A 27,332-nucleotide genomic window follows, 5' to 3' on the forward strand; every position below is an offset into this window, starting at 1 on the left:
GATAGGATTGCGCAGGACACATTAAGCTTAAGGCTTCTCCTAGAGGCTTATCCACCCAGCTTATGCGATCTTTGGCATCCACTTTGGGCGCAACGCTACCCACGGGCTCTGCAAATGTTTATAACAATTTTAGCAACATATGCAAGAAGAAATTTGAAAACTGCCTGAGTGTTTACCTTGCAGCAGGTGTGGGATAAGCTTGAGCTGGACAAAGCAAGCTTAGAGAGCTGTTCAAGGCTTTATCCACCCACTTGATGCGATCGTTTGCATCCACTTTGGGTGCAACGCTGCCTACAGGCTCTGTAAATTAAGCAAAACTTTAAATAAAAGTCAAGAAACGAAGCCTGAATGTGAAAGGGAAATTACTCTTGAAAACCTAAACAATTGCGCTATTTTATTTGAAACCAACCCTAGCTATAAGTCAGCTTTTTTCCCGTCAAATCAGTATTATTTAAGGTATTGCAAGTTAGTTTTGACTAGAACCAAAATGACTGAAGTCTGCATACAATAAATGTATAAAAACATTAATAATTTATTTTTTAGCTAGCAATTTAAATGATTTTGCTAATTTTACTACTAAAAAACGTTAGCAAGTTCGTTATAAATATTTTTACCTATAAGCTGGTATGGGATACGATTGAGCTGGACACTTTAGACTAAAGCTCGCGCCTTGCACAGTTCTCGTATTGGATAGCTCATCAGCTAATGCCACCTTGGGCGGCACACTACCTATGGGCTCTGGAAAAACAACAACAGCACGATAATAATAATTTTCGAACTAAAAGCTCTGTTCGCTTGTCTAGCAAAGAAAACTGCCTGAATTAAGGCTAACGAAATAATCAGCCAAATTAGGCGCTCAGCTAACTTAATAAATTATGCAAAATTGGATAGCAAAGCAAAATGGCTGCAAGACATGACATAATTTGTGTGGCATGGGCTACCTGTGCGCCGGCATGGGATAGGACTGAGCTGGGCAGAGCAAAGCAAAGCCAGCACTTTGAGCTATCTCGCGTGTCTGTAATTTGTCCTGCACATTTATTTTGGGCTTGACAGAGCCCACAGGTTCTAGAAGCAGCAAGAATGGAAAACGTTAAGCGCTGAAATAAAGAACTCAAAGCCCACCTGAAAGCGGGAGTGGGATACGACTGCGCTAGACAGAGCAAAGCATAACTTTGAGCTAATTCTACATCGATGAACTGATGCTTGTCCGATGTTTGCACTTTGGGACGCACACTGCCCATGGGTTCTAAGAAGAGATTCATATTATGCTTACTTGAAAACTGGCATGGGATAGGACTGCACTGGACATTGTATATTGAAGCTCTGGCCCAAATGCACTTGCATCATTCTGAAGCGTTCAAGAAAGTTTAGCTTGGGTGCTACACTACCCACGGGTTCTGTAATTCAGTGAGGAAAGCTTAGCAGACAAACTGGGCATAATAAAAACGAAAACTGCCTGTTGTTTTATTGATTTTACCTATAAGCAGGCTGTGGATAAGCCTGAGCGGGACAGAGCAAGCTTAAGCTATGCAGATTTTTGACTTTAACATGCTTCAAATCATCGGCATTGCTGATTTTGGGACTAACGCTGCCAATGGGTTCTAATCACAATAATAAAATTTAATTAGTAGCGCACTAAAAACTAAGAAAACTGCCCTATGTTGCTTAGTTTACCTATAAAATGGCTTTGGATACGCCTGAGCAGGACATAACAAACTCAAATCTTGCGCTGATTTGCCCTTAACATGTTTTAAATCATCGCCTGCATTAATTTTGGGACTGACACTGCCCACAGGTTCTGTTGATAAGCAAAGAAATAATTTAACAGGCGCTAAGCAAACTTAGAAAACTGCCCTATGTTGCATAGTTTACCTATAGAAAGGCTTGGGATATGCCTGAGCAGGACATAACAAACTCAAATCTTGCGCTGATTTGCCTTTTATGTGATTATAATCCTCGCCTGTATTAATTTTGGGACTAACGCTGCCAACTGGTTCTGTAAATTAACCAATAGATACTTAAGCATAGCAAATAGATTATAAAGAAAACTGCTTGAATGCTAAGCTTACCTATAAAAGGGCACAGGATAAGCTTGTGCAGGACATAGCAAAGTAACCGACTGACTAAGTTTAACTTTTGTAGTGCGTGAATCATCGCCTGAGGTTAGTTTGGGACCAACGCTGCCCACAGGTTCTTAAATAAGACAATAAACTAAATAAGTAGCTGCTTAGACTAAACTAAATGGAAAACTGTTGCTGTTGTTGGAGCTTAGTTTACCTGAAATAGGGCACTGGATATGCCTGAGCTGGACACATGAGTGTGACGCTTTGATTCAGAGGCACGCGTATTAAAATTATGTGGTCCAAGTGCCCATTCAGCTGTGGACTAACGCTGCCTACAGGCTCTAAGATTAACAATAGAGAGAGACATAGAGTCAGTCAAGCCAAGTCAAGCCTTAAAGCAGCCTAAGTGTTGGGCAATGGGGCTTTACCTAAAAAAGGGCACCGGATAAGCCTGAGCTGGACACATGAGTGTAGCACTATGTCCCAAAATAACTTTGGGTATTTTAATTGCATCATCACCAGCAGTAACTTTGGGACTAACACTAGCCACAGGTTCTAAAATTATAAGACATTTAGTCATGTTTGCCTAGAGCTAAGCGCTGCCTAGATGTTGGGCTAGTTTACCTAGAGAAAGGCACAGGATATGCCTGAGCTGGACAAAGCAGCGTGGCGCTGTGTTCCAGCTGCACTTTGACTATGCGCGATTCATCGCCGCTGGTCAGACGTGGGCCGACACTAGCAACAGGCTCTAAGAGATACAAAAATATTTATCAGCAGTTCTATTAGTTGTGCTTTCGACTGCCCTAAGTTGGTTTTGAAGGCATTAAAGCTACACTTGCGTTAGTAGATTTTAAAAAAGGGTCCTACTGTCTCATCTGTCATCTCTTACCTAAAAGCAGGCACTGGATAGGACTGAGGGGGACAGAGCAGCGTTATGGCCTTTTGTGCAGCATATTGCACTACTTTAATATCATTTCCCGATAGCAGGCGAGGACCCACGCTGGCAATGGGCTCTTGAAATTTCAATTAATTAATATCTAACTACTTGCTAGCTAAACTGTCTAAAGTTGGGTCTAGTTTACTAAGCATGTTCACCTAAATAAGGGCGCTGGATAGGCCTGGGCGGGGCACAGTAAGGTCAAACTATCATTGGCTGCACATGTAAAGCTGCTGCTTGTCTGAGTGGTTGGAAACTTGGGCGAAACCCTGCCAACTGGTTCTGTAAATGAATTGAAATTGTTTAATCAATTTTTTTTGTTTTTTATTTTATTTTAATAACTAAGTTTTAAAGCACTTACCTTAGTAACTTTAATAGTTAATTTATGAAAATAGTTAAGACCCTGGTAAGGCTTTTATTTTACAACCAAACGGACAAAAGCTAGGCAAAATTTTAAAATGCTTGCTTCAGGCTTTATTTCAAGCTCATATCATTGTCGAGTACCCTATCCCAACATTCAGGCAGTTTTCAATTTAGACTTAAGCGTACAACAATTTTTTGACGTTATAATTTTAAATGCAAATTTTATTTATCTGTGTAATTTCAAATTTATTTAAAAGCGCCGCACAAAGACACAGATTTTAAGCTAAAAATCTATTTGATTGTTAATTGGCGCAGCAAGTTTATCAAAATATTGTTGTATTTATTTTTAAATATTATAAATTAATTCAGAGGCCAAACAAAAAAGAAGTTTAAGGTCAATAATGATTAACTCCTTCTTTTTTATTTTGCGTTATTAAAATATTTTAATGTTTGTTTTAAGAATTTAATTTGAAAGTATTTAAAAAAATTTTAATCAAACATATTTGAATGCTTGCTTTATTAATTTAATTTTAAAGAATTTATATTATTTTTTTAAGTACACAACAAACATTAAAATATTTTATATGTTAAATATAATTTAACAAGCTTTGAAATATAATGCAATTTATTTTCATTTCAAAGTTTGTTAAGCACTGAGTAAACTTTATAATGTTAATAATAATTTATAATAAGATCCTTTTTTGTTGGCAATTACTTTAAATTTAAACAAATGTAATAAATGAATAAAGCTTTGCACTTTTAGCAACAATTTATAATAAAATTATTTATTTTTTTTTTTTTAATATTTAAAATTTAATAATGAAATTATAAAGTTTACTTAGCATTTATCGAATCTCAGTTAACTAACATTTTAAGACTTTAAAAATTCATTACGTAATTGCTTTAGTTTTGATAAATTCGCAAAAAGTTAACTGAGATTCTTTTATTATTTTTGCATAAAACATTTTCTTGGCAAACAAGGCCGACTTACCTGTAATCACCAAGCGACCCTTGGTTGCACTCAGACGTGTCTCGCCAGTCAGACGATGCTTGGTGCGGCATTGGTAACTCTTGTAGCCATCCTCAGGTCCAACTTCACGAATATGCAGCTCACCAGAAGGCAGTACTAGATATTTGCCATCTGATTGTTGCGAATTACAAAATGATTAATGGAGATGGAGAAAAAATATATTAGTGTTGATGCTGTAGGGGCCACTTAAGCTAACATAGATATATAACAAAGCTACTTTAAAGCAATTGAAAAGAAAAAACTCAATTAAACTTGTGGTTTTTTAATTGAATTTCTTTTTTATTAATTTTGCTACACATTTGAAAGCCACATGACAGCTTTATTTTATTTTTAGCAATTGATAAATAGCTTGGCGTCATTTGTTATTAACATGCAATGTGACTTTCTAAATGTTTAGATATTTACATAAATTATTTCAGTTTTACAATATACAAGAATATTCTGTACAGCTATAAAAATTTACAAAGCTGTACAAAATATTTAACTTATAGTTAAGCAAACACCAAAACATGCAAAACATAAAAACTGCAATAAATTTGTTTACTTTAATTGAATTATTTTTATAGTTTATTTTAGATTTGCTTGCAATTTTTATGTTATAATTGTAATGCTCAAAAATGCCATAAATTTAAAATGTTTGTAAATTATTTTTGTCACATGAATAATGTTAAGTAATTTTGGTTTGTTATAGATGAAGTTTATTTTACAATTTGATACATATTTACAGTAAATGTGTTTGGAAATTGATTTATTAGCATTTTTGTTCATACATACATATTTACACTAAGCTACAAAACAATGCTACTTTCAACTACATGAAGGGTTCGGATGGGTTGCTTGTAAATGGATATTTGGGCAAGTCGGGAGTGACTCTTGGATTGTTTTGGGTTGGGAGAAAAAAATAAAGTAGAGTGGGGTAGGTCAAGAAATAAAATAAAAATAGCAAAGAAATGAAATGGAAATTGAAAGAAAGTAAAAGGAAAGTAAAAGTTATCGAATGCCTAGCAGCGCATAAAAGGGGAAACACCTGTTAAAAGTCAAGGACCAAGTAGACAAGGACACTGTGTTCAAATTGTAAAGCGACAAGCTAACAAATGGAATTTTTACTGGAAGGATATAAGTTCTGTGTGTGCTTGAGAGTTTGTGTGTGAAGCAAAAAAAAAACACAACGCTAACATTTAAGAGAACTTAAAGCTAGTGGGGTTTACCGCTAGCTGTAACATCGGCCTGAGCATAGATCTCACGCTGCTCATCCTCAAGCCAAGAGTCGACCTCTATAAAATCGGCCACGAAACTGGGTATATGGCACTTGAGTATGGCGCTGTTGCCACGCAAAATGGACTCATCCATGACATTGACGGTGTAGGACTGTGGCACAACTAAGAAAGAGTAGGAAGGGGAACTTATAGTTTACAAAAAAAATATAAAATTATAATGTAAGGAATGTTTGTACCCTTCATGCTACAACTACGCTCAATGTCTCAAAGCTTTAAGTTAAGTACCCGTTATGTTCTTGGTATAAACACCGCCCTCAGTGTCTATCCAATCGGTTATATCAATGTGATCTGCTACAAATGAAGGCGTCTGACATTTGAATATAGCTGCATTGCCTTTGATCACATACTCATCGTAAACTTGCGACTCAAAGAACTGTTTGACAACTGAAAACCAAAACAATAGTTAGCTTGGAATAAAAGAAGAAGCGCAAGGAATTGGATATGGAAGATTAGAAAAGACTAAGACTAGTGCTAGATGAACGCTTTACCCATGGACTCGTCGGGCAGTGGACGCGTTATTTCCACACCCTCCTCATCTAACCAAGCCTCAATATCTATAAAATCCGCCACAAATGAGGGCACCAGGCACTTGAGCGTTGCCGCATTGCCACGCAGCACAAATTCATCGATGACGCGTGTCTGATAAAACTGATGCACAACTAAGTGATAAATAAATGATGTAGCACATAAATAAAATGACAAAACGTAACTGATGGAATTGATGCACACTTGGGTATTATAAAAGCTAATTAAATGTATTCTTTGTTGGGAAGAGACTGTACCCGTCTCCTCAGCTGCTGCATTGGGATAATAATTGCGACCCTCTGAGTCCAGCCACAGATCAACGAAAACAAAGTCCGCCACATAGGAAGGTATTTCGCATTTCATAACTACCGAATTGCCACGTATGACATATTCATTGTCTGCCTCCGATTCATAAGATTGTATAACAACTGAAGCATTAAAGTTTAGAGTATATAAATAAAAGCTACAAATTGAGGTTATGTTTGAGGAATGAATGGCTTACAGCTAATTAACGACTAATGTTTTGATTTGACTGTACCATAAGCGCTAGTTGCATTATTGCGCCACATTTCAACGCCCTCATCGTCCACCCAGGTCTCAACCTGCACAAAATCAGCGACAAACGAGGGTATCTTACACTTGACCACCGCGGCATTACCCTTAATAACATATTCATTCTCCGCCTCGGTGATATAGAACTGTGAAACGACTAAATAGCAAAGATAATTAAATAATAAACAAATTATAAAAAGAGTTTAGGGGTTTTGTTGGGGAATTAAGTGCAGCTAGCTTAAGTTTAAGAGAGCAGATTGCTAATGGAAAGCACACCATAATTATCGGAAAAGTTCAAAACGTTGCCCTCGTCATCAATCCAAGACTCAACGCGCACAAAATCAGCGACAAACGAGGGTATGGAACACTTTAAAACCGCTGCGTTGCCTTTAATAACATACTCGGTCATTATTTCGGCTTCATAGAACTGATTAACAACTGCAATGTTGGAAAAAGAAAAGTTAATTTAAAGCAAAAAGGAATTTATAGTGGAGGGGAAACTGGAAAGCTGAACTAAATCTAAATTTAATGCTTATGGGTACCATAATTTTCACTTGGTCGCAGTTCAGTGCCCTCCTCATCTATCCACGACTCAACGCGCACAAAATCCGCAACAAACGAGGGTATCGAACATTTTAAGACTGCTGCATTACCCTTGATGACATATTCCATTAGAATATCAGCGCCATAAAACTGATTAACAACTAGGAGCAGTAAAAATGAATAGACAATAAGTGTAATGGAGTGGGGAGTAGAGGATGCACAACTTAATAGTTAAATTAGCTATTTTTAAGACATTGAAAAAGCTACCAAAATTATGTTCTGGCACATATTCGGTGCCATCGCTAGCGAGCCAGGCCTCAACGCGTAAGAAATCGGCAACAAAACTGGGTATGGTGCACTTAAGAACCGCCGTATTGCCCTTGATAACATATTCGGATACAACTTCGGATTCATAGTACTGATTAACAACTGTAAAGCGCATAAGTATTAAAGATTAAACTTAGAATGTAAATATGTAAGTAGGAAATGAATGGAGGGGTGCCTAAATTTAAGGTCTTAACAACTATAATACGCAGCTATAGCTGTACCCATATTTTGTGAATCGTTTAGCGAGCCATAGAGTTCGCCCTCAGCATCTTGCCAGGAGACAACTTGCACAAAGTCCGCCACAAATGATGGAATCGAGCATTTAAGCACCGCTGAGTTGCCACGTATGACATACTCATTATTAACCTCCGACTCGTAGAATTGTTGCACCACTAAAGCGAAAAGGTTTGTATATTAAACACTTTGCGTGCAACTTGCAGCGTGTGAAAATCTGCAGCTAATTGAAATGAACCTGCTGACGAGCCCAAGCTAAAGCGTTGAGCTTTAACATAAATAGTTATTCATAGCTATGCAACTTCCCTGAGAGTAAAGCTTCAATAGTACAGAGTTTATGAAAATGGCCTATGAGCACGCAACTGAAATGTTTGTAAGCAAGTAAGAGTGTAATTAGCAAGAAATTAAATAAAAAATATACAAAGTTGTGGGATTTTTTTTTTATGTGTGTGTGTGTTGTGATAGGGTAAAGCAAGCACAACTGTACTAAAGAATTTGGAATGACTGCAAAACAAACCATATTCGCTGCCTGGCAAAAAGTCCTCATTCTGATCCGTATGCCAGGATACAACGCTAACAAAATCAGCGACAAATGAGGGTATCTCACACTTTAAAACTGCCGCATTGCCGCGTATGACATACGCCTTATTTACATCAGTGTCGTAGTATTGAGCAACGACTAAAGTTAGATCACAAAAAGTAAAAACGTATAAAAATATATACATAATATGTATGGACGCTATAAAAATAAGAAAATATAACAAAGTACTCAAAACTGAAATTGAAACACTTGACTTGATGCGTCTGGGAGTAACATATGGCGACCAGTGTTGGTTAATGTAGTTAGCTTAGCATAGTTTTTGTACTGAAGTACATCATTTACAGTTGGTTTTGGTGTTGAGCTTAGTACTTAGTGTTGGTTAACTGTACTGTACAGCAAAGTGTCAAATTGTTGTGTGTGTGTGTGTGTGTTGTGGTTTGGTGTGGTATTAAATAGAGTGCTAGACACACACACACAACGAAAGCAAAATAGAGAATGCGAGCGCGAGTTAAAACACACACCATATGCAGCATCTGGATAGAAATTTTCTTCCTGATCGGTATGCCAGGATATAACATTAACAAAATCGGCAACAAACGATGGTATATCGCATTTTAAAATTGCCGAATTGCCGCGTATGACAAACGCTTTATGTATATCCTCTTCGTAGTGTTGCGAAACGACTAAACATAAATAAAAAGTAAATAAAATGTTGATATAAACATAGTATATATAACAAATGGGAATTATGCATATGGAAATGTTGATGAGCTAAGATGATTGATTGATTGATTGATTGGCCATGCGTTTAGTAAACCTAAACTTAAGTGTTGCAAAATGCTTAAAGAGTAAGACTGAGCCTGAAGTGCAGCGCACCATATTCTGTGCCCGGAAAGTAATTCTCCTCCTGATCGGTATGCCAGCTAACAACCTCAACGAAATCGGCCACAAATGAGGGTATCAAGCATTTGATAATTGCGGAATTTCCGCGTATCACATGCTCCTTGTTAACATCTGCTTCGTAGTATTGGGCAACAACTGTAAGATTTGTGTGTGTGTGTGTTATAGTAAAAGAATTCTCACGCTTGAAGACCTTGAAAACTTGAAATTCGTGGAATCAGTTTTACTTTAATTAACAATTACATATATGAAAAGTCACCAGCCGAGCTATTAATTATTTTAGCACATGATTAATTCAAGCTAGCTAACCAGAAAGTAAAGCCCAGCTGTAGGCTCTGCTGGGGAGAGGGTTGAAAGGTCGACTAATAGCAAACCAACACGTCAAGTTTGGAAGGAGGCATGGCCTATGACAGCTTGCTGTCGTCTATCGTCGCCAGGTGGCGTTCTTAGCCAACATAATTAGCTAAAATGTCATTAAGTCTGGCCTATTTAGCGTCGGCTTATGCAAGCGGAAGTAATTGATAGCAACATAGACACTGTCGCATAAATTTCTAGCACACTTGTCGTCTGTCTGTGTGTGTGAGCGCGTCGCTTGCATATTATATAAACGCTCTAAATTAACAGCTTGTGTGAACCTTTGCTATGAACTCTGACTGCCCCCTCGAAGCCAAATGAAGTGGCAATTACATCAACATCAGCAACTTGCAATAGAAATTTGCCACACAACAAACAGCAGAGAAGACCTTAAGCGGAAGTACAGTTTGTTGCAACCTTAAATGTCGACTGGCAATAGCAACAAATTGCCGTTGACATTTGCCAATTGATGTAACGTGTGTGTGTTTCGAAAGCGAAATGCAAGTTCAAGGAAATTGCAACAATACAAATAACAGCAACATTTAGTTGCTATAGCTAACAAAAGTACAAATAAGACCCACGTTGCAAGGCTGAAAAAATAATGCTGAAAAGAACTTTTCGTAGATTTGAGTGCAAAGCAAGGCATTGATTGGGGTTTTGCTATTGTTTTCCTCAGATATTGTGTTCCCAGCTAAAATTTATTGCATTCAATTATATATTACTTAATACATAAAAATTTAATAAGAGCTTTAGCTGAATCTCAATAAAAAAGTCTAGACTAGAAAAATCTTTCAAATCTCCTTTCTTAAAAATTCGTTTATTTATAACTGATTTTCTTGCTGTCCTTGGAATACGAAGAATATTATCGATTTCTCCTTTTGAGTATTTCAAATGCAATGTTTTTCTTTTCCATCTGTTCATTTAATTCTATTCCAGATTATTCTTAACTTCCCATGTTGCTCATAGCGTCAGCTTTATTCAAAGGAATTCCGCTTTAGACAATTCTTAGGTGCTGGTTTTTTACTAATCAATTCCAGAATAACACATTAATGGATTTTAAATTTCAATACAAAGCTTCAACTACAGTTTAATGTTTTCATTAATTGCATTTAATCTTGCGATGCTTTACTGTCTGAAAATATATAAAAAGCTGCTATTCTAAATTACTATCTTATGAAAGTTCATCTTGTACTCAATTGCACTTCTTCCACATTCTATCTTGGATATTTCCCCCAAACCTACCAGCAATCTACACTTGCTTTGCACTCAAGTAAACCCCAATCGTGGGGCGTTCTCCGCGCTCTCTAGAACGCCAACAACTTACCAGCGCGCACATGCACATCCCGTGAGATGATGGAGCCAAACTGATTGCGTGCCAGACAAGCATAGACCTGGGCATGCACCTCTTGGCGATAGTCCTCGGCACGGAAGGGTGGAAAGACCAGTTTGCCATCGGATGAGATCTGACGCAAGCCGGGTACATCGCCAACTGCAGTTCCATCGCTGCGTATCCAAATGATTTCGGGCATGGGATTACCGCTGGCCTTGCATTCGATTTCGGCGCCGGTGGAGTTCGAGAAGTCAATGCGATTCGTGGGTTCCTTGAGGAAAACTGGTCCCTTTTGGTCGGCATCAGGCGGATTGGCAGCCTGGACAGTGGCTAGAAAGAGAGAACAAAGTAAAACAATTAGTACAAATAATTAAAAATACATTTGTAACAATTGTTTATATGGAGCGGATGTGCGCGTGTGATGACCAAACTCGATTGTCAACAGTATGTGTTGTTGTTGTTGTTGTTGTCGCTGCCTAACAATTGAGTGCTATGGATCAGTGACTCTGCTATATGTATCCAGCTATATACATATCTCTCTCTTTTTGCAGCAGTATGTCGGTGGTACGTGCTTTATTCTAAATCATCCAAGCCTCCATTGCTGTTTCCACTTCCTTTGCACACACCCACAAACAAAAAAAACTCAAACAAAAGCGACAAAAATCGTTCGTTGACACTTTATGCTAGTTGCTGCTGCTGTTGCTGCCACATCACAAAAGCCAACAGATCAGCATACAGACAGAACTAAAGTGTGTTGGCAATGCTGCGAGAAAGAGAAAGCGAGACATCTTTGACTCTGCCACTTTGTCACTTTTTGCATTTGGCAAACAATTTCATATTCAATTTTATGCGACGGCATGCAACAGCAGCCACGCCCACAAATTGTTTGCGCCCCCATCCTCAATGCAGTCAACAACAAGCGCAAATGTGTTGACAGTTGTGCAGCTTGCGAGAACTTTCAAATTTTTATTGACTGCAGCGCAGACTGCGCAATGCGAAAAAGTTTTGTTTTCACTCGAGTATTGAATTATATATGAACACAAAACTGTGCAAATATATGTGAGCAATTTTTATTGAATCTTTATAGTTGTTAAAAGTAATGAGCGCAGAAATATTCAATTGCTTTTTATATCTTTAAAGCAGATTTATTGATTAAAATACAAACATTAGTCAAATTTTATAATGAGCAAAAAGTTAAAACAAATCTTAGAAAATTTATTGTGCTATTTATTTTTTATTGGGGCTGCTTAACACTGTCAATCTATAAGCTTGTCAAATTTAAACAATAAAAAAAAACTTAATTTTTAAATACTTTAAATTTAATTTAATTGTTGCACTCATTTTCTTTTACTGTCGACTTATTATAGTTCATTAAATTATAAACTTTTTGTGTGGTAAATTAATAATTATAATTTAGTTAAAAATATTTTTTTTTTTTAAATTTCTCTGCTATTATATAAAATTTTATACACCTTTCTGCTTGAATTTATATTTTCCAAAACTCTAAATAACCTTTTTTTAATGGCTTAACTAAAAATTTTAGTGCACGCGTAACTTTTAATTTCCACTGCTTGTTTTGCTTATAAATGTTTCTATAAATTATAGGCTTAAGTTTCTTTATCGCAATCGCTCTAATTTTATTTCACTGTAATGATTTCTTAGCATGTCCTTCAACTCCCCATACGCGTTCTCAAGTGTTTGCTAGTTCACATTTTTTGGGTCATGTTGAACGCTTGTCTCATTTATCATTTTCAAGCGCGTTCTTTTTTAATTAATACTAAGCTTGCCTTTCAAAGCAAACAGCACAAGAGCAAATTAGCTGCAAAAATAATTAAAAAACTGGGCGCACACACTGGGCCAGAGCTGGAGGGTCCCAAGTGTCACACAGACCACTGTGCAACAAAATTTGTACAATTCAGTAAACTTTGGACTTGTGCACACCAAAAACAAAACAAAAATATATGTATATAAAATTTTAGTGTTAGGGGTATGAGAATGCCACATGCGGCGTGCCCCGGTATTGTCATTTGAAATGAAAACAAATTAATTAGTTTGACAGAACGTAGCAACAAATGTAAGAAAAATGAACGCAGTAAGCAACAAATACACTTTGCAAATAAAAAAGAAACTGAAAACTATAGTTGAGCGATTTATTTTTCTTTTTTAACTATTAACTATTAGTCCTGATTGGATTTTCCCCAATACTTGCAACGGCTGTGGGGTCCCATTTTATACGCTTATCAAATTTAACAACAAAAACTTAATTTTTAGATGCTTTTAAATTTAATTGCTCGACTCTTTATAAATGACATTAAATAAATTAATAAATAAATAAGTTAAGTTACTGAAAAAATGATTGCATCAGCTCAAATAGAACTTTTCAGATTTATTCAAAACGCATACGACTAATAAATTTAAACAAAAATATAATTTGTGCATTTATTGGCCTGATAATTCAGCACACCCCTTTTGTATTTAATGAAAAAGTATAAAGTGTATAACAACTAAACAAACGAATGTTGCACACTTTGTACTTTTGCCTAGAGTATCAAATTGGTGGCAGTTATTGGAGCATGACCATTTACAGATATGTGCCAATTGTTTTTAAAAGTTGAATGCCTTTTAGCAACAAAGTGCAGAAGGATGTGATGCGTATTGAATTTTAAATGAATTTCCTTGTAAATTATTAAAAATTCGTATTGGCAAGAGCTGGTGGCAGCGAAGGGACGCTGAGAAAAATAAAATAAAACATATGCTGGCCATATGAATGGAGCTGCAAGATCGTTGAATCAGTTGCTATATACACACACACACACACACACACACACACACACACACACACACACACACACACAACACACACACACACACACAACACAACACACCGTGTGGTTAGCGGTTTATAGAATACTACCACAGTGGGCACTGCTTGTCGTAAGAGGCGACTAAAGTGTCAATGGGATGTGTCTGCTATATAAATTCTATAGCAGGAAAAGCAGCTCGCGACCTCCGGCAGGATGCCAGGTATCCCGACTAATACGTGCTACGTTTAGGAAACGCGAGAAGGCGACTAAGGTCGAGTCCAGTAAGGCCTTAGGATCGACAACTGGAACCCCGATATGATTTGAAGACCCCTGGGCTGACGGTCTACTGTATTCTAGCACTTCAGTAAGCAGAGTGAAATCTAGCTGAAATGGCTGCTAGGCTAATACAGTAGCTGCCTCCGTCCCGTTAAAAGCTAGCAACTCTCTACAGCACGCTCTTTGCTACGTCGCCGTTAAGTTGGCGGTGCAGGATCGGTTGAGGTACTCCCGACTTACGTGGATCCGGCTCTGAACTCACGTACTCATGAGGTCGTGAGTCAACCCTCGCATGGCCTCCCTGCTTGCATAGATAACCATGGGATCAGGACACGACTGCACAACGTACAAGGACAACGGCTTAGAGTTGGGACCCAATTGATGAAATGATGAACAAAACACCAACGACGATGAGGAAGGAGGAGGAGGACCCATTCGCGAAGTCTGGCAGAATGGCGCGGTCACCAATCGAGGAGCGACCAATCCCTGCCCGCGAGGGGAGCAGCGGACACAGCGGGCCGAGTAGCTCGGCGCTGAGTGACCTCGGACGAGAGGTCCATAAACTGGTGGAGATGATGGAGGACGGGAAGAGGAGGTCGATCCATCAAGCAATGCGCGATGCCATCGAAAGCATCCGTGTGCTGTATGAGCTGGTGGCCATCCAGCTGCACGACAATTCGGCGAAGGAGGTGATTAGGGCGCACCAGTCGTCGCAGACATCGCCCCTTTTCAGGACGGTACTGGAGACAAAGAGGAAGCAACCGCTTAAGGCCCCGACGCCGCGCAGCAAGAGGAGCAAGGCACGGGGATCCGCGCAAGCCGATGTTCCTCAGGAAACAGAAGTCGCATCCAGCGACTCGGAGTGTCCGGCTACTCCAGCCATCAAGCCGAACCACGAGGAATGGCAGAAAGTCAAGCCAAGGAGGAAGCCGCAGAAGGCAGAGAAGGAGAGGAAGGAAAAAAAGCAACGGCCGGTACGAGAGAAGACGCGACCAGATGCGATAATCATCGCAGCTAAGGGCGGTGTGAGCTACTCCGATATTCTCCGGAGGGTAAAAACGGACGAGAAGCTGCAGGGACTTGGAGAAGCCGTCTGCAAGATCAGGAGAACCCAGAAGGGAGAGCTTCTATTAGAGCTCAACAAGGCCGGAGAACAAACGGCCGCGTTCAAGAGCCTAGTGGATGAGGCCATAGGAGAACAGGCTGTAGTGCGCACGCTTTCGCACAGGATCGCCATCGAATGTAAAGATCTGGACGAGGTCACGACGAGGGAGGATATCTGCGAGGCGCTACGCAAGCAGATGAGCATAACGGATGTTGTCCCCGACGATATCCACCTGAGGAAGGCTTACGGGCAGACCCAGACTGCCACCATAAAGCTCCCGGCGGATATCGCAAAAAAGGCGCTGCACATTGGAGCCCTTAAGGTTGGATGGGTGAGCTCCCGTCTCCGGGAACGGGTAAGCATCACGAAGTGCTTTCGGTGCCTCGAATTTGGTCACCTGGCGAGGCACTGCAAGAGTGAGGTGGACAGATCCAAGCTCTGTAGAAGATGTGGAAAGGAGGACCACTTAGCGAAGGACTGCACACAGGATCCGCAGTGCATGTTCTGCAAAGGAAAAAACAAGGAGTGGAACCACATCGCGGGTAGCGGTAGATGCCCGCTCTTCAGGAGTGCTTTGGCTAAGAGGACAGTATGAATTGTTTTCAACTTAATCTTAACCACTGCGAGACGGCTCAGGCCCTCTTGAGGCAGACCGCCGTAGAGAAGAAGACGGACGTTGCTCTTATATGCGAACCATATAAGCCGATTCCAGGCAGTGGATGGGTTAGCAGTAAATGCAAAGGAGCTGCTATCTGGTCCACAAGGATCGTACCTCAGGACGTTAATACCTCCCGCGAGGGATTCGCTAGAGCGAAAATCCGAGGAATAACTTTTTACAGCTGTTATGCTCCACCCAGCTGGGATCTGGAACGCTTCAAGAGGATGCTGATGGACATCACCATAGACTCAAGAGGACGAGCACCTATAGTAATAGCAGGAGACTTCAACGCGTGGGCTGTGGAATGGGGCAGTAGGGAGACCCGGCCTAGAGGATCCAGCCTACTAGAAATATTCTCAGCGATCGACGTGGGATTGGCAAACACAGGTGACAAACTAACATACTGGAAGGCTGGAAGAGGATCGGTCATCGATCTTACTTTCCTTAGTCCCTCCCTAAGTAGAAGAGCTACTTGGAGGGTCGGGGACGAGTTCACCGCCAGCGACCACCAGGCTATCTTTTTTAATTTCAGCGAAAGACGGAGAGGAGAACAACGCATGCGAATAACCGGTACAAAGTGGATGGAAGGTTCCCTGGATGAGGAAGTCTTTAAGTATACACTACACCAAAGCGACTGGTGCCTAGGACCAAGCTCAGCAGAAGACACTGCTGAAAAGCTGACACACATTCTTGCTGATACGTGTGACTCAGCGATGCCAAGAAGGAAACCAAATAGACGCGGAAGGCCATGCTACTGGTGGACGGAGGACATCAATCAGGCAAGAAAGGTTTGCCTGCGAGCGAGACGACTGTGTCAGAGAGCCCGAGGTCGACAGGACTTTGGTCTGCGACTCGAAGAGTTTAGGATAGCCAAGCGAACGCTTAAGGGCTCCATTAAACGGAGCAAGGCAGAGGGATTTAGGCGTATCTGCGAGGAAGCAAACATGGATCCATGGGGAACGGCCTACAAAGTGGTGATGAAGACCCTTAGAAGCCAGGAGACGGTAAAGTTGACTTGCCCAAGACTGCTTGGCACCATCGTCGCTGAATTGTTTCCTCAGCATCCCCAGCTAGAGGTGACAAGACAGGAATCACAGGAGCCATGGCAACTGGTGGGCACCGACGAGGTGTTAGCAGCCGCAAAGCAAGTGGGTGACAGGAAGGCCCCCGGACCGGATGGAATCCCGAACAGGGCCCTTAAGTTAGCAGTAGCTACTAGGCCGGAACTGTTCGTTGACACATTCAACAAATGCCTGGAGGAAGGAGTGTTCCCAAGAAGATGGAAGCTGCAACGGCTTATTCTCCTGCCCAAAGGAAATAAGCCCATTGAGGAACCATCTGGGAATCGACCGATCTGTTTGCTGGACACGAAGGGAAAACTTCTGGAGAAAATTATTTACAATCGGCTGTTAGCCGTTATAGATGAGAAGAACGCGTTATCGGAGTCTCAATACGGATTTCGCAAGGCACGCTCCACGGGATTTGCCATCAGGCGGTTTCGCATCCAAAGCGATCGAAGGAGACCGCTGGAGATGGGGCAGTAAAGAATACTGCGCAGTAGTGACCCTGGACATTCGGAATGCCTTCAACTCTGCAAGTTGGGCGCGAATTAAGGACACGCTAATCAGGATTGGAGTACCTAGCTATTTGCTGGGCATCGTATCAAATTACTTAAGGGACAGAGTACTGGAGTACGACACGGAAGCAGGCCCCAGGCGATACCAGGTAACAGCCGGGGTTCCACAGGGGTCGGTCTTAGGACCTCTACTGTGGAACATAATGTACGACGACGTACTTAGGATCCGACTACCCGATGGATGTACGCTGATAGGATTCGCAGACGACCTGGCGCTAGTCGTAGTGGCTAAGGAAATCAGGACAGTGGAGGAAACGGCGAACGCGGCTATTGATGTCATCGCCAACTGGATGGAAACAGCAGGACTGGATTTAGCAGGACACAAAACGGAGGCAGTGCTGATAACAAGCAGGAAGCAAGTGGAGTATATTAGCGTGAGAGTAGGGAGCGCTACGATCAAGTCCCAGCGCGCTATCAAATACTTGGGTATTATGATAGATAACAGGCTGAGCTTCCACTCACATATAGAGTATGTGAGTAGGAAGGCAGCGAGGACACAAGGAGCCCTATCGAGGATGCTGCCAAACGTTGGAGGACCGCGACCTGGAAGACGCCTCTTGATGGCGAGCGTAGTTGCGTCAATTCTGCTCTATGCTGCCCCCATATGGGCATCAGCAGTAGCTAGCAACAAGAGTCTGATGAGGAAGCTAGGTGCGCCGTATCGACTCGCGGCGCTTCGCGTCATATCAGGATTCAGGACGGTCTCAGACGAGGCCGCGTTAGCACTGGCCGGCATGATCCCCATCGACATTCTGGCAAAGGAGATGAAGGCGATGTTCGAATCCCGCACTCAAGGAGGTAATATAATAACTACTGAAGCCGCTCGGCTTTTTTCCATAGGTACATGGCAAAGGAGATGGGAGAATGGAACCAAAGGACGGTGGACATTTCGATTGATCCCTCGCATTGACGAGTGGATAGGAAGAAGCCAGGGGGAAGTTAACTTCCACCTGACACAATTTCTTACAGGACATGGAGGATACCGGAAATACCTACACAGATTTAGGCACGAAGACAGCCCTGAGTGCCCAAGCTGTCCAAACACGGAAGAAGACCCGGAGCACGTGCTGTACCACTGCACAAGATACACGGATAGACATGGAGGCATCCCACCAGTGGAGGAACTGGTGCCGTTCATGATGGAGAGCAGCGACAACTGGAAGTACGCGACCCAGCTAATCATAGGCATCCAGAGCGATCTGAGACGATGCGAGAAGGAGCGACGTGGCGTGGTGAGGGCCTAAGATAGGCTACCCTTCCCCGCGAAGTAATACTTTGCGGTGATACCGCGGGGATTGTGGTGAGATGTGTGTGGGGGGGTTTTTAGTACGTAGGCACTAATCAGTGAATCGTGCATGCTACTGGCACGGGCCAGTAGTATCTTTAGAAGATTTTCCCCCCGTGCCAAATCAAAACAAAAAAAAAAACACACACCAGTATGCGAATGTAAATGCGAACAAAATAAATGCAATGGCACCACCCAATCAATTATATATATATATATATACTATATATAGACTTTAGCACAAAAGAAATTAAAAATAAATGCAAGAGGGGCCAGAAGTGTAGAAAACAGTTAGGCGCTTTTGTTTTATAATTATTTAAACTAATTTAAATTTTTAAAAATATTTTCATTAATAGTAATTTATTTGTATTTTATAATTTTATTTATTTATTTAATGTCAACTATTGACAGTCGACGATAAAAGAAAATTTAAAATTAAATTTAAAAATTATTGCTATTTTTATTAGCTATTATATTATATTATATATTATATTCCACTTCTTTATGTTTTTAAGCTTATTAAATATTAATTAAATAAATGCTAATTTTATATTTAAGCAATTTTTAGTTCACTATTGTTTAATGTTAATTGCCATGCGTCATGCTTGGCTCTGAATTGTCATTGCACATTTATTGGTTTGTTTATTTAGAGTTTAAGACACTTGCAACAAAACGCTTGGCGGCGCCACAGCGTGTCATGCAAATTGATTGAACAGCCAAGAGGCGGCGTGGGCGTGTCGCTCAACTCCCACGCGCTTGCAACTTTGCCGCCACATTTGTGTTGCATCAACATTTGTTGAACATCCAATTGGGATGTAAGCGGAGACAATTTGCGCGACAATCAACTAAAACATTACAATTGTGCTGTAATTAACTTGCGTTTTTTATGATTGTTATTAAACAGCTGCTGCTGATGATGCCAGCAGCATCAGCTTCGAAAATTGTTGCCGGCTTACAAACCGGTTTGCCATTTGCTGTCTCTTTCTTTAAATACATTTATTTATGTGTCTGTGCCTGCGTCTCTGTGTGTGTGTATTTTGTTTATTATGCTTTTGGTTTTTGCCAAAAGTGAGGGTTAAAACTGGCCGAACCGCTTTGCTTTTGCTTTTGACCATTCAACAAGAAACACCTGTTGATAAATCTTTGCCAAAAACAGTGGAAGAAGCGTGGAAAACGCCAAAAAACAAACAAGAAGCAGCTGCAATTGCAAAAAAAACGTGCGCACAAGCAAAATAAAAAGGGGAAGCGAATTTTTATTCACAGAATTCTAGTTGAAGCAGCAGGCAAGCAAGAAAACATTAAAAAAAAACTTAAAAATAGTTAACTTCTAGGGAAAGATTTAAATGTAGTACATGTAGTAGCTATTGTGAATAAAATTTTAGCAAGTGTTTAGTTGAAATAATTTAAAATATTTAATTGTTTGACAAGCAGTAAGTCTGAAAGTTGCTCAAAATACTTTATTTTATTTTATTAACATTTATATAATAGACAGCAATTTTCTGCGTTTACATAAATTTAACAACAAAAAAAATGTTAAAATTTTATTTCATAAATTTCTTATATATATAATTGAACAAAAAATAATAAATTATAGCTAAATAAATTTCAATCTGTGTATATAATTTAAATAGAAATTATGTTTAGATAATTATGATAGATTTAGTTTAATAAATTTCTTATATCTGTAATTGAAAAAATACAGCTAAATAAATTTCAAACGATTTTTAAATGCTTCTTGTTTTATTTTATATTTAATTTTGTTTAACACTTTGTTTATAAATTTATTATATAATTGAAGAAAAGTAATTAATTACTGCTAACTAAATTTAAAATGCTGCTTGCTTTATATTTAATTTTGTTTAATATTTTATCTAAATATTGTTGTAAACTAAGCTATAATGCTTAAGTTTGAAACTATAATTTTTGTTTACAGTTCTTTCTAACTTTTCCCTAGCTTAAGCTCACCCAAAGGTGTTTTCACATACGCCCAGCTGATGGTCAAAGTTTCCTCTAATTAACCCATACTCTGCACTAGCAGCAACACACGCAATTACTCACTCCAGTGATTTCCAAATTTCATATACAATAGGAAATTAGTTATTAATAATTTCCTGGCAAACACAAAAACAAAAGCGTTAAAGTTCAATAGACACACAAAAACACACGCGTGTGTGTGTGCATGACATTGCCACGCCCACAAAATAGTTAAAACACGCACATAGGGCGTAGCAAATATGTTGCGTATGATTCGAATTGAAATGTCAAGCTATGAAGGCGACACTCGCTTTCAACACTGGAGCACACAATTATTTGAGGTGTTGATGCCTATAGCTCAAAAAAATGTAACTCTCTTTCTCTATCTCGCTCTCTCATATGCTGGTAGTGCTAAAAAACCAGTTTAGCAGCTGCTTCATAATAGAATGTTTGCAATTTTAATGTGTTTTTTACATTTCTAACCCACAACGTTGTCTGTCTGTCTATCGATTGCTCTTAAAAACTATTAACAAATGCGTTACGAATTATTTATTAGACAAAGCCTACGCCACATTCGCTAACATACAATTTAAACTGCAATTCACTCGCTGGTGGCAAGTGGCAGAAACCGCAACCTGTCCACCTTGTGGTCGCTTTTAGCCGCGTCTGCTACATGTTGCCAGCTCCACCAGCTGCTGATACACGTGAGCGACACCCACAAGCAGACAAAGTGGCACAACATTTACGGCTTGTCATTGCTAGAGCGAGAGCGAGAGCAAGGGGGAGTGGGAGTGAGAGAGAGAGGCAGAGCATGTGTGGGTGTGGACGTGAGAGCACGTGGAATTTCGTGTTGTGATGCTGCTGAGTTGAGTTCAAGCTGATTTCAAGGCACAGTGCTACAAATCAATTGAAATCTTCGACAAAAATAAGCTTTATAAATTCTTCATACACTTCAAAGCTTAAAATATTCAGATGTACAATAAATAATAATAATAATATGTATATGCTCACGTAATAATTAGTCTTAATAAATTATTTTTAGTGTGAAATTGAAATTGAAAATTCGTTTAAAAAATAAAATAAATCAAATAATAAAAATTTTAATGCTATATGACAAACTTATTAGCAGAGAAGTATATATACCATACGTACTAAATCAGTTTAAATAAAATGCTTTTTGATATGCAATGCTATCAAATAAATAGCGTAAATAGTAATGTTGAATTTATTAAAAGCAGAATTCAAAGAAATTTCACACTTAACACTTAGTAAATCATTTTAAATTTAAGAAAAAACGTTTAAAAAATAAAATAAATCAAATAATTTGATTTTTATGAGAGTCTATATACCAAATACACATAAATCGATTTAAATAAAAACCTATCTAATTGATAATAAATAACACCTCTCAAGCATAAATCGTAATATTACATTTTATAAAACATAATTTAAATAATTCAAAATACACATACATGTATTTATATAAAGAAACACATTTTTGATACAAATTAATATAAAATTGATTGCTCTTGCATAATTATTGTTTAGTCTGCTCATTTGCAAGTCCAACTAAAGAATTTTAAGATCAAACCGAACGACATTCTAAGCAGCTCTAACTCAACTATGTGAATATATTCGAAACCACAGTGTGCTTAGAGCGATGATGAAAACGTCTGCAAATGCGCCAGACGCGAAGCGAGGAGCGTGGCGAGCGGTGAGAGGGAGGAGGAGTGGACTAGCTTGCGTACGCTCTCTACATACGAAAAATGGGGGTTGGGAGCATTTTTGGCCTTACAAGAGAGGGTGGTTTGTTAGCTCGAAGTCTGTATGTACGTCCGTCTGTTCGTCTGTCGGTGTGCATGGGAATGTGTCAAGAGCTCTAAAGAGAGCTGCCAACTTGCCGAGAGCGAGATAAACACAAAAAGTTAAAGTTGTGGCTTAAGCTAAGCGACAGTTTGCCATGAAGTAAAAGCAAAACCGAAACGCGCTTTGCATATTAAGCTGAACGCATTAATTAAGCCGCCAGTCAACACGCGATTGCAATGGAACTTTAAAAGTAACATTTAAATAATGAAGAACAACAAAATTCATTGTCCACTTTTTTTTGGACTGATTCTAGACTTGGCCTTTGGCAAGTTGGCAGCACACACACGTAATAAACGTGACTCAGTATGCACATGTGTGTGTGTGTGTGTGTGTGTCTCCCTCTTGTCATGCCTGGACGTGCACGCCGTGGAGTTGATGTTGTCTGCCTGATAAAAAGTCAACTGAGTTTCGAGGCGAGGCAATCAAATATTTTACAATTTATACCTGCTTATAAATAATTTCGTTGTTTATTTTTATATGAGGGCGCCAAAATTATGTTAATCTGCTTGCTTGATTTCTAATGAGCTTACATTGTGTGTCTAGAACTTTTATTTTTTAATTTAACGCCACATAACTTACGCAGCATTTTTATTTTTTATGTTTGCCCGCTCTCTTCTAATTCTATTTTCATATTTAGTATGTGTTGTAACCAACTGCTGATTGTTATCATAAAATTTAAACAAATTATCAAGTTTTATTTTCCCAAGAATTGTTTAATTTAAAAGTGAGATTTTAATTGTTTGAATATGAATATAAAGCAGACAGTTTTTATGAGCAGGTTTGTTGTTGAGCCATAAAACTAAAATGTTTATAAATTATTTAAATAATATTGATGGAAATCTGCTGTCAACAAGTTACAAAGCTATTTGTTTATTTAGACAATGGAAAGTAGTAAAAGACAAATTAATAAAAGGCAATTAAATTAAATTTAAAATTAAATTTACTAAAAAGTAGAAGCGAAATTTTAAATTTATATGTTCACGCTTTAAAATAAAAATAACACTTTGTTAATATTTAACTGCAAATATTTGTTGAATCTGAATCTCTTATTAGCAATTAGAACAGCAGCGATAAAGCTTCAGCTCTGATTTGTCTTCACCCCCGCTAAGCTGTCGCCTAACTAAAGCGAAGAGCGTCGCTGCTTTGGCGCTTAAGCAGCGCTGCTAAGCTGAGAGCACGTAGGGCCTAAACTCAGGCAGGTAATAAGAATTAACGTAAGGTCGCCTTGACTACATAGCAAAGGTGACTACTTGACTAAGTTTCAAATTGGCAAACAATTTTTAGGCATTTTGAAGCTATTTCACTTTCATTTCAAACAATACAGACGTTAAATTTCAATTAGCATTGCTAATTTATTAAATTAAGCTTTGAAATTCATAATGTTCATTACAAATAATTAAAAAAAAAAATAATACTAAATTATTTTACTTGATTTGAGAAGTAAATTCATAAAAAAAATATATAATAAAAATATTTGCAGTCTAAACAAACCAACAAATAAGTGAAGTTAAATTTAATTTGTAAAGAATTCGTTTGTAGCCTTTGCAGCTTTGTTGCTGCTAATAAATAAATTCATAAACAAGAACAACTACAAACAGCTGAGCGCATTAAAAGGAGCGGAAGCTTTGCTCTGAATCTCTCACACACACACACACACACACACACACACACCCTAGCCCCAGTCCCTGCGGCTATGTAAAGTGAAGTGCGGCAACAGCGCGCAACTCCAAAATGATTTTGAAGGCACCGACAAGCGAGAGACATAAATAAGTATAATAATTTGTGGCTAAGTTCTTTTTCTCTCTCTGCCCCTCTCTTTCGCTTTTTTCCTAGGCCTACAACTGCGTGTTGATGATGCTGATGATGCGCGCATGAGGGGGGAGGCAGGGCTGCATGTAATTGGGAGCAGGGGCAAGCAGCTCTGGCTAAGTGTTGAGTAAAACATGAGAAAATAAATTAGTACAAAAAATTATGCGTATATTTTTAGAAGGCTTAATAAATAAACGTAAAAAATGTAAAACATTTATGGAAAACAATTTATGTTTACTTTTAAAAATTTAAATGCCAAGAAGCTTTAATTTCTTTTGCTTTTTCTTTAGCTGTCTGCAGTTAAATAAATTGCTGCTGCTGCATTTCAAGATTTTCCAGCTGCTGCTGAGTGCGCAGCAGAAGAAGAAGAAGCAACATTTTCCATTGATAAGTATGACAAATGTTGTGGGAGTGACTTAGCGTATCGAAAGTTGACAAAACTGCAACTTTGAAATTATGACTGCAGCTAAAAGTTTGTCCACAAATTGTTGCACATTCCTGCCGCATCCACATTCCTGTATAACAATAACTAATAATAAAGCAAAGACACACGTACCATAAAAGCCATTAAAAATAAATAAGCTGTAAACGCACAAAGGCAACTTGCCACAAGCTGCAACAAGATTGTGGCTGCCTGGCTGCTGCTTTTGTTTTGTTTAGAAAAGCGCCGCATTTGGTTCTCTATGCACACTTGAAGCGCTTGGCATCAATCATTCAGCTCCAAGCACTACCAGCACCACCCCACCCCACCCCACCACACACTCACTCGCTCCCTATCGCTTAGTTGCCGGCATAACGGATATGGCCTTTATTTTGGCAGCCCCAGTTCACTGATCTGTGTGATCTGCTGCTGTGCGTGTCGATAGCCATCGCCATAGCGTTGGCCTGTCATGTTTTTTTCAGCTGAAACAATTTATGTTTGCTGCATTAAAGTTAAGACAGCTGTTCGTACTTATTGTTAGTTCCAAGTGCAGAGACTTCTTCTTTTCTTAGCTTGTAGTTGAATTCTTTATCTAAATGCAACTGAAATGTTCTCACAGCTTGTATAAATTATTTTAGACTTAAGTACTTTCTAGTTAATGATGACTAACGAGCTTATAACTGCTGATATGCTTTTGAATGAATGTTAATGCTATAATTACTATAAAACGTTAGGCTGCTGTTTTAATTGTTTTTAAACTACTATAAAGTAAAATATATTTATTTTAGCAACAATATAATAAACATAGAACATTTAACATAAATAGACGACATTAGAAGACTCTGTACATAAATGTCTGAGCAAATATACAGACTGATATAGCGGTAAAAATCAAGTGCCTTGATAAGCTAAAGAAGCTCGACTGGCTCCTTGCCTCAAACAAGCTGCAGATGAGCACTAAAGCTCTGCTCATCAAAGCAATATTACGCCATCCAAGTTTGGGGTACAGCCTCCAAGCAGCAGCTCAATAGACTGCGTGTAGTACAGTCACGTGCTGCTCGGCGTGCGTCAGGCCTTCCTTGGTATGTTACGAACCAGGCAATTGAAAGCGACTTTCGATTTATACTGATCGGAGATCAAATTAACATGCACAGCAGCCGATATGCGGATAAACTCATGGCCCATCCCAACTCGCCGGCTAGCAATCTGGTCAACCCGCTACCAATAAGAAGATTGAAAAGACTTCACCCAACAGACCTACCTGACAGAAGAATAACATAAATACACTGCAATAATACCATTAATTAACAATAGTCCATGCCCAAACGTGCAATACATACTTTTCCTCACACACGACCGGTCATATTCAAAGCATGAATGATTCCGGCCGCAACAAATAAATAATTTTTGAAAAAAAAAAATTAAAGCTTTCCAAACTAAGCTCATGCTTCTAATCAAAATATTTACACTCAAGCTTATACTTTTAAATAATAAAATATGTTAACATATATGCTAAATATAAAGATTATAAACAATTTTTATTCTCTTTAGAATAAGATTGTAGAGGCGGAAGCGTAGACCTGGTTCAATCACAAAATTAAAACAATTAATTTTAAATTTAATTTAATAATACTGAGCTCTTTAGCTTTTAAGTTAGACCTCTTGGCAAAAATTCGGGATTTTGAACGCTGTTCATTCAAAATATAAGCAGACCCGCCGCCATAGACGCTCAGAAATTAGCTCAGACAGCTAATAAAAAATATTTCAACTTTATAGTCACACAAGCAACTAAAGCTAACATAAAATGGCATTAAATTTTTGTTGATGCTAAAAAATTGTATAAATAAAAATGTTTTTGCTGCTCAAGTATGCGCAAAAATGTGTGTTAAAAATAGTTTGTTATACTCTGCGCTAATAAACAATAAACATAAACACTAACAATTGTAATTTCTAGCAGCTGTAAACACAGTTTTGTTTAATAAGCTATTAGAATTAGCTGCGCTTTCAATTGTGCGCTTCCTGTGGCAGTTGTAACTGTTCATTTGGTTTCGATTTGACGCAGATTACACGCAGCTCATGTAGCAGCGACTTTGTGTGTTGCATGTAAAATTTTAATTGAATTAAATGCGAATTAAATGCATGGCACGCAGTCAATGCAAAACAAAAGATACATTTTAGCTTGTAAACTGCACAACACACACACACACACACACACACACACACACACACACACACACAGATACAAGTTATAGTTATGCATGTGTGTGTAGAAAATTGGCGCAAAATGTTTTTAATCAATTTAAATTGAATGATGACCCGCACAATCAGCGCAAGAAGCGCACGCCACATGCCACAAACATCTTCGCTCTCTCTCTCTCTCTGGAATTATAAATTTTAGCATTGTATCTTTCAACATGAATGTATCTCACTTAGTAAATAGTTTTATTAAATTCATTGCCGCGCTTTGTTAATCCACAACTCAAGTTGTTTTTTTAATGGTTTCTTTGACTGCAACTTTAAAA

At 38.8% G+C, this 27,332-nt stretch overlaps 1 protein-coding gene across 1 annotated transcript in view; it reads right to left on the bottom strand.

The window, feature by feature from the left end:
- Positions 1-27,332, bottom strand: part of LOC108595225 (maker97) — a 65,452-nt gene that overhangs the window by 36,152 nt on the left and 1,968 nt on the right. Inside the window, exons 2-4 of the mRNA XM_017980413.2 lie at positions 10,971-11,306; positions 8,369-8,530; positions 4,355-4,504 (exon numbers count right to left, since the gene is read on the bottom strand). Coding sequence (XP_017835902.2) covers positions 4,355-4,504; positions 8,369-8,530; positions 10,971-11,306 — 648 coding nt within the window. The remainder of the gene's footprint in view (positions 1-4,354; positions 4,505-8,368; positions 8,531-10,970; positions 11,307-27,332) is intronic.

The sequence above is a fragment of the Drosophila busckii genome, chromosome 2R (assembly GCF_011750605.1).
Source record: "Drosophila busckii strain San Diego stock center, stock number 13000-0081.31 chromosome 2R, ASM1175060v1, whole genome shotgun sequence".
NCBI classification, from domain to species: domain Eukaryota; kingdom Metazoa; phylum Arthropoda; class Insecta; order Diptera; family Drosophilidae; genus Drosophila; species Drosophila busckii.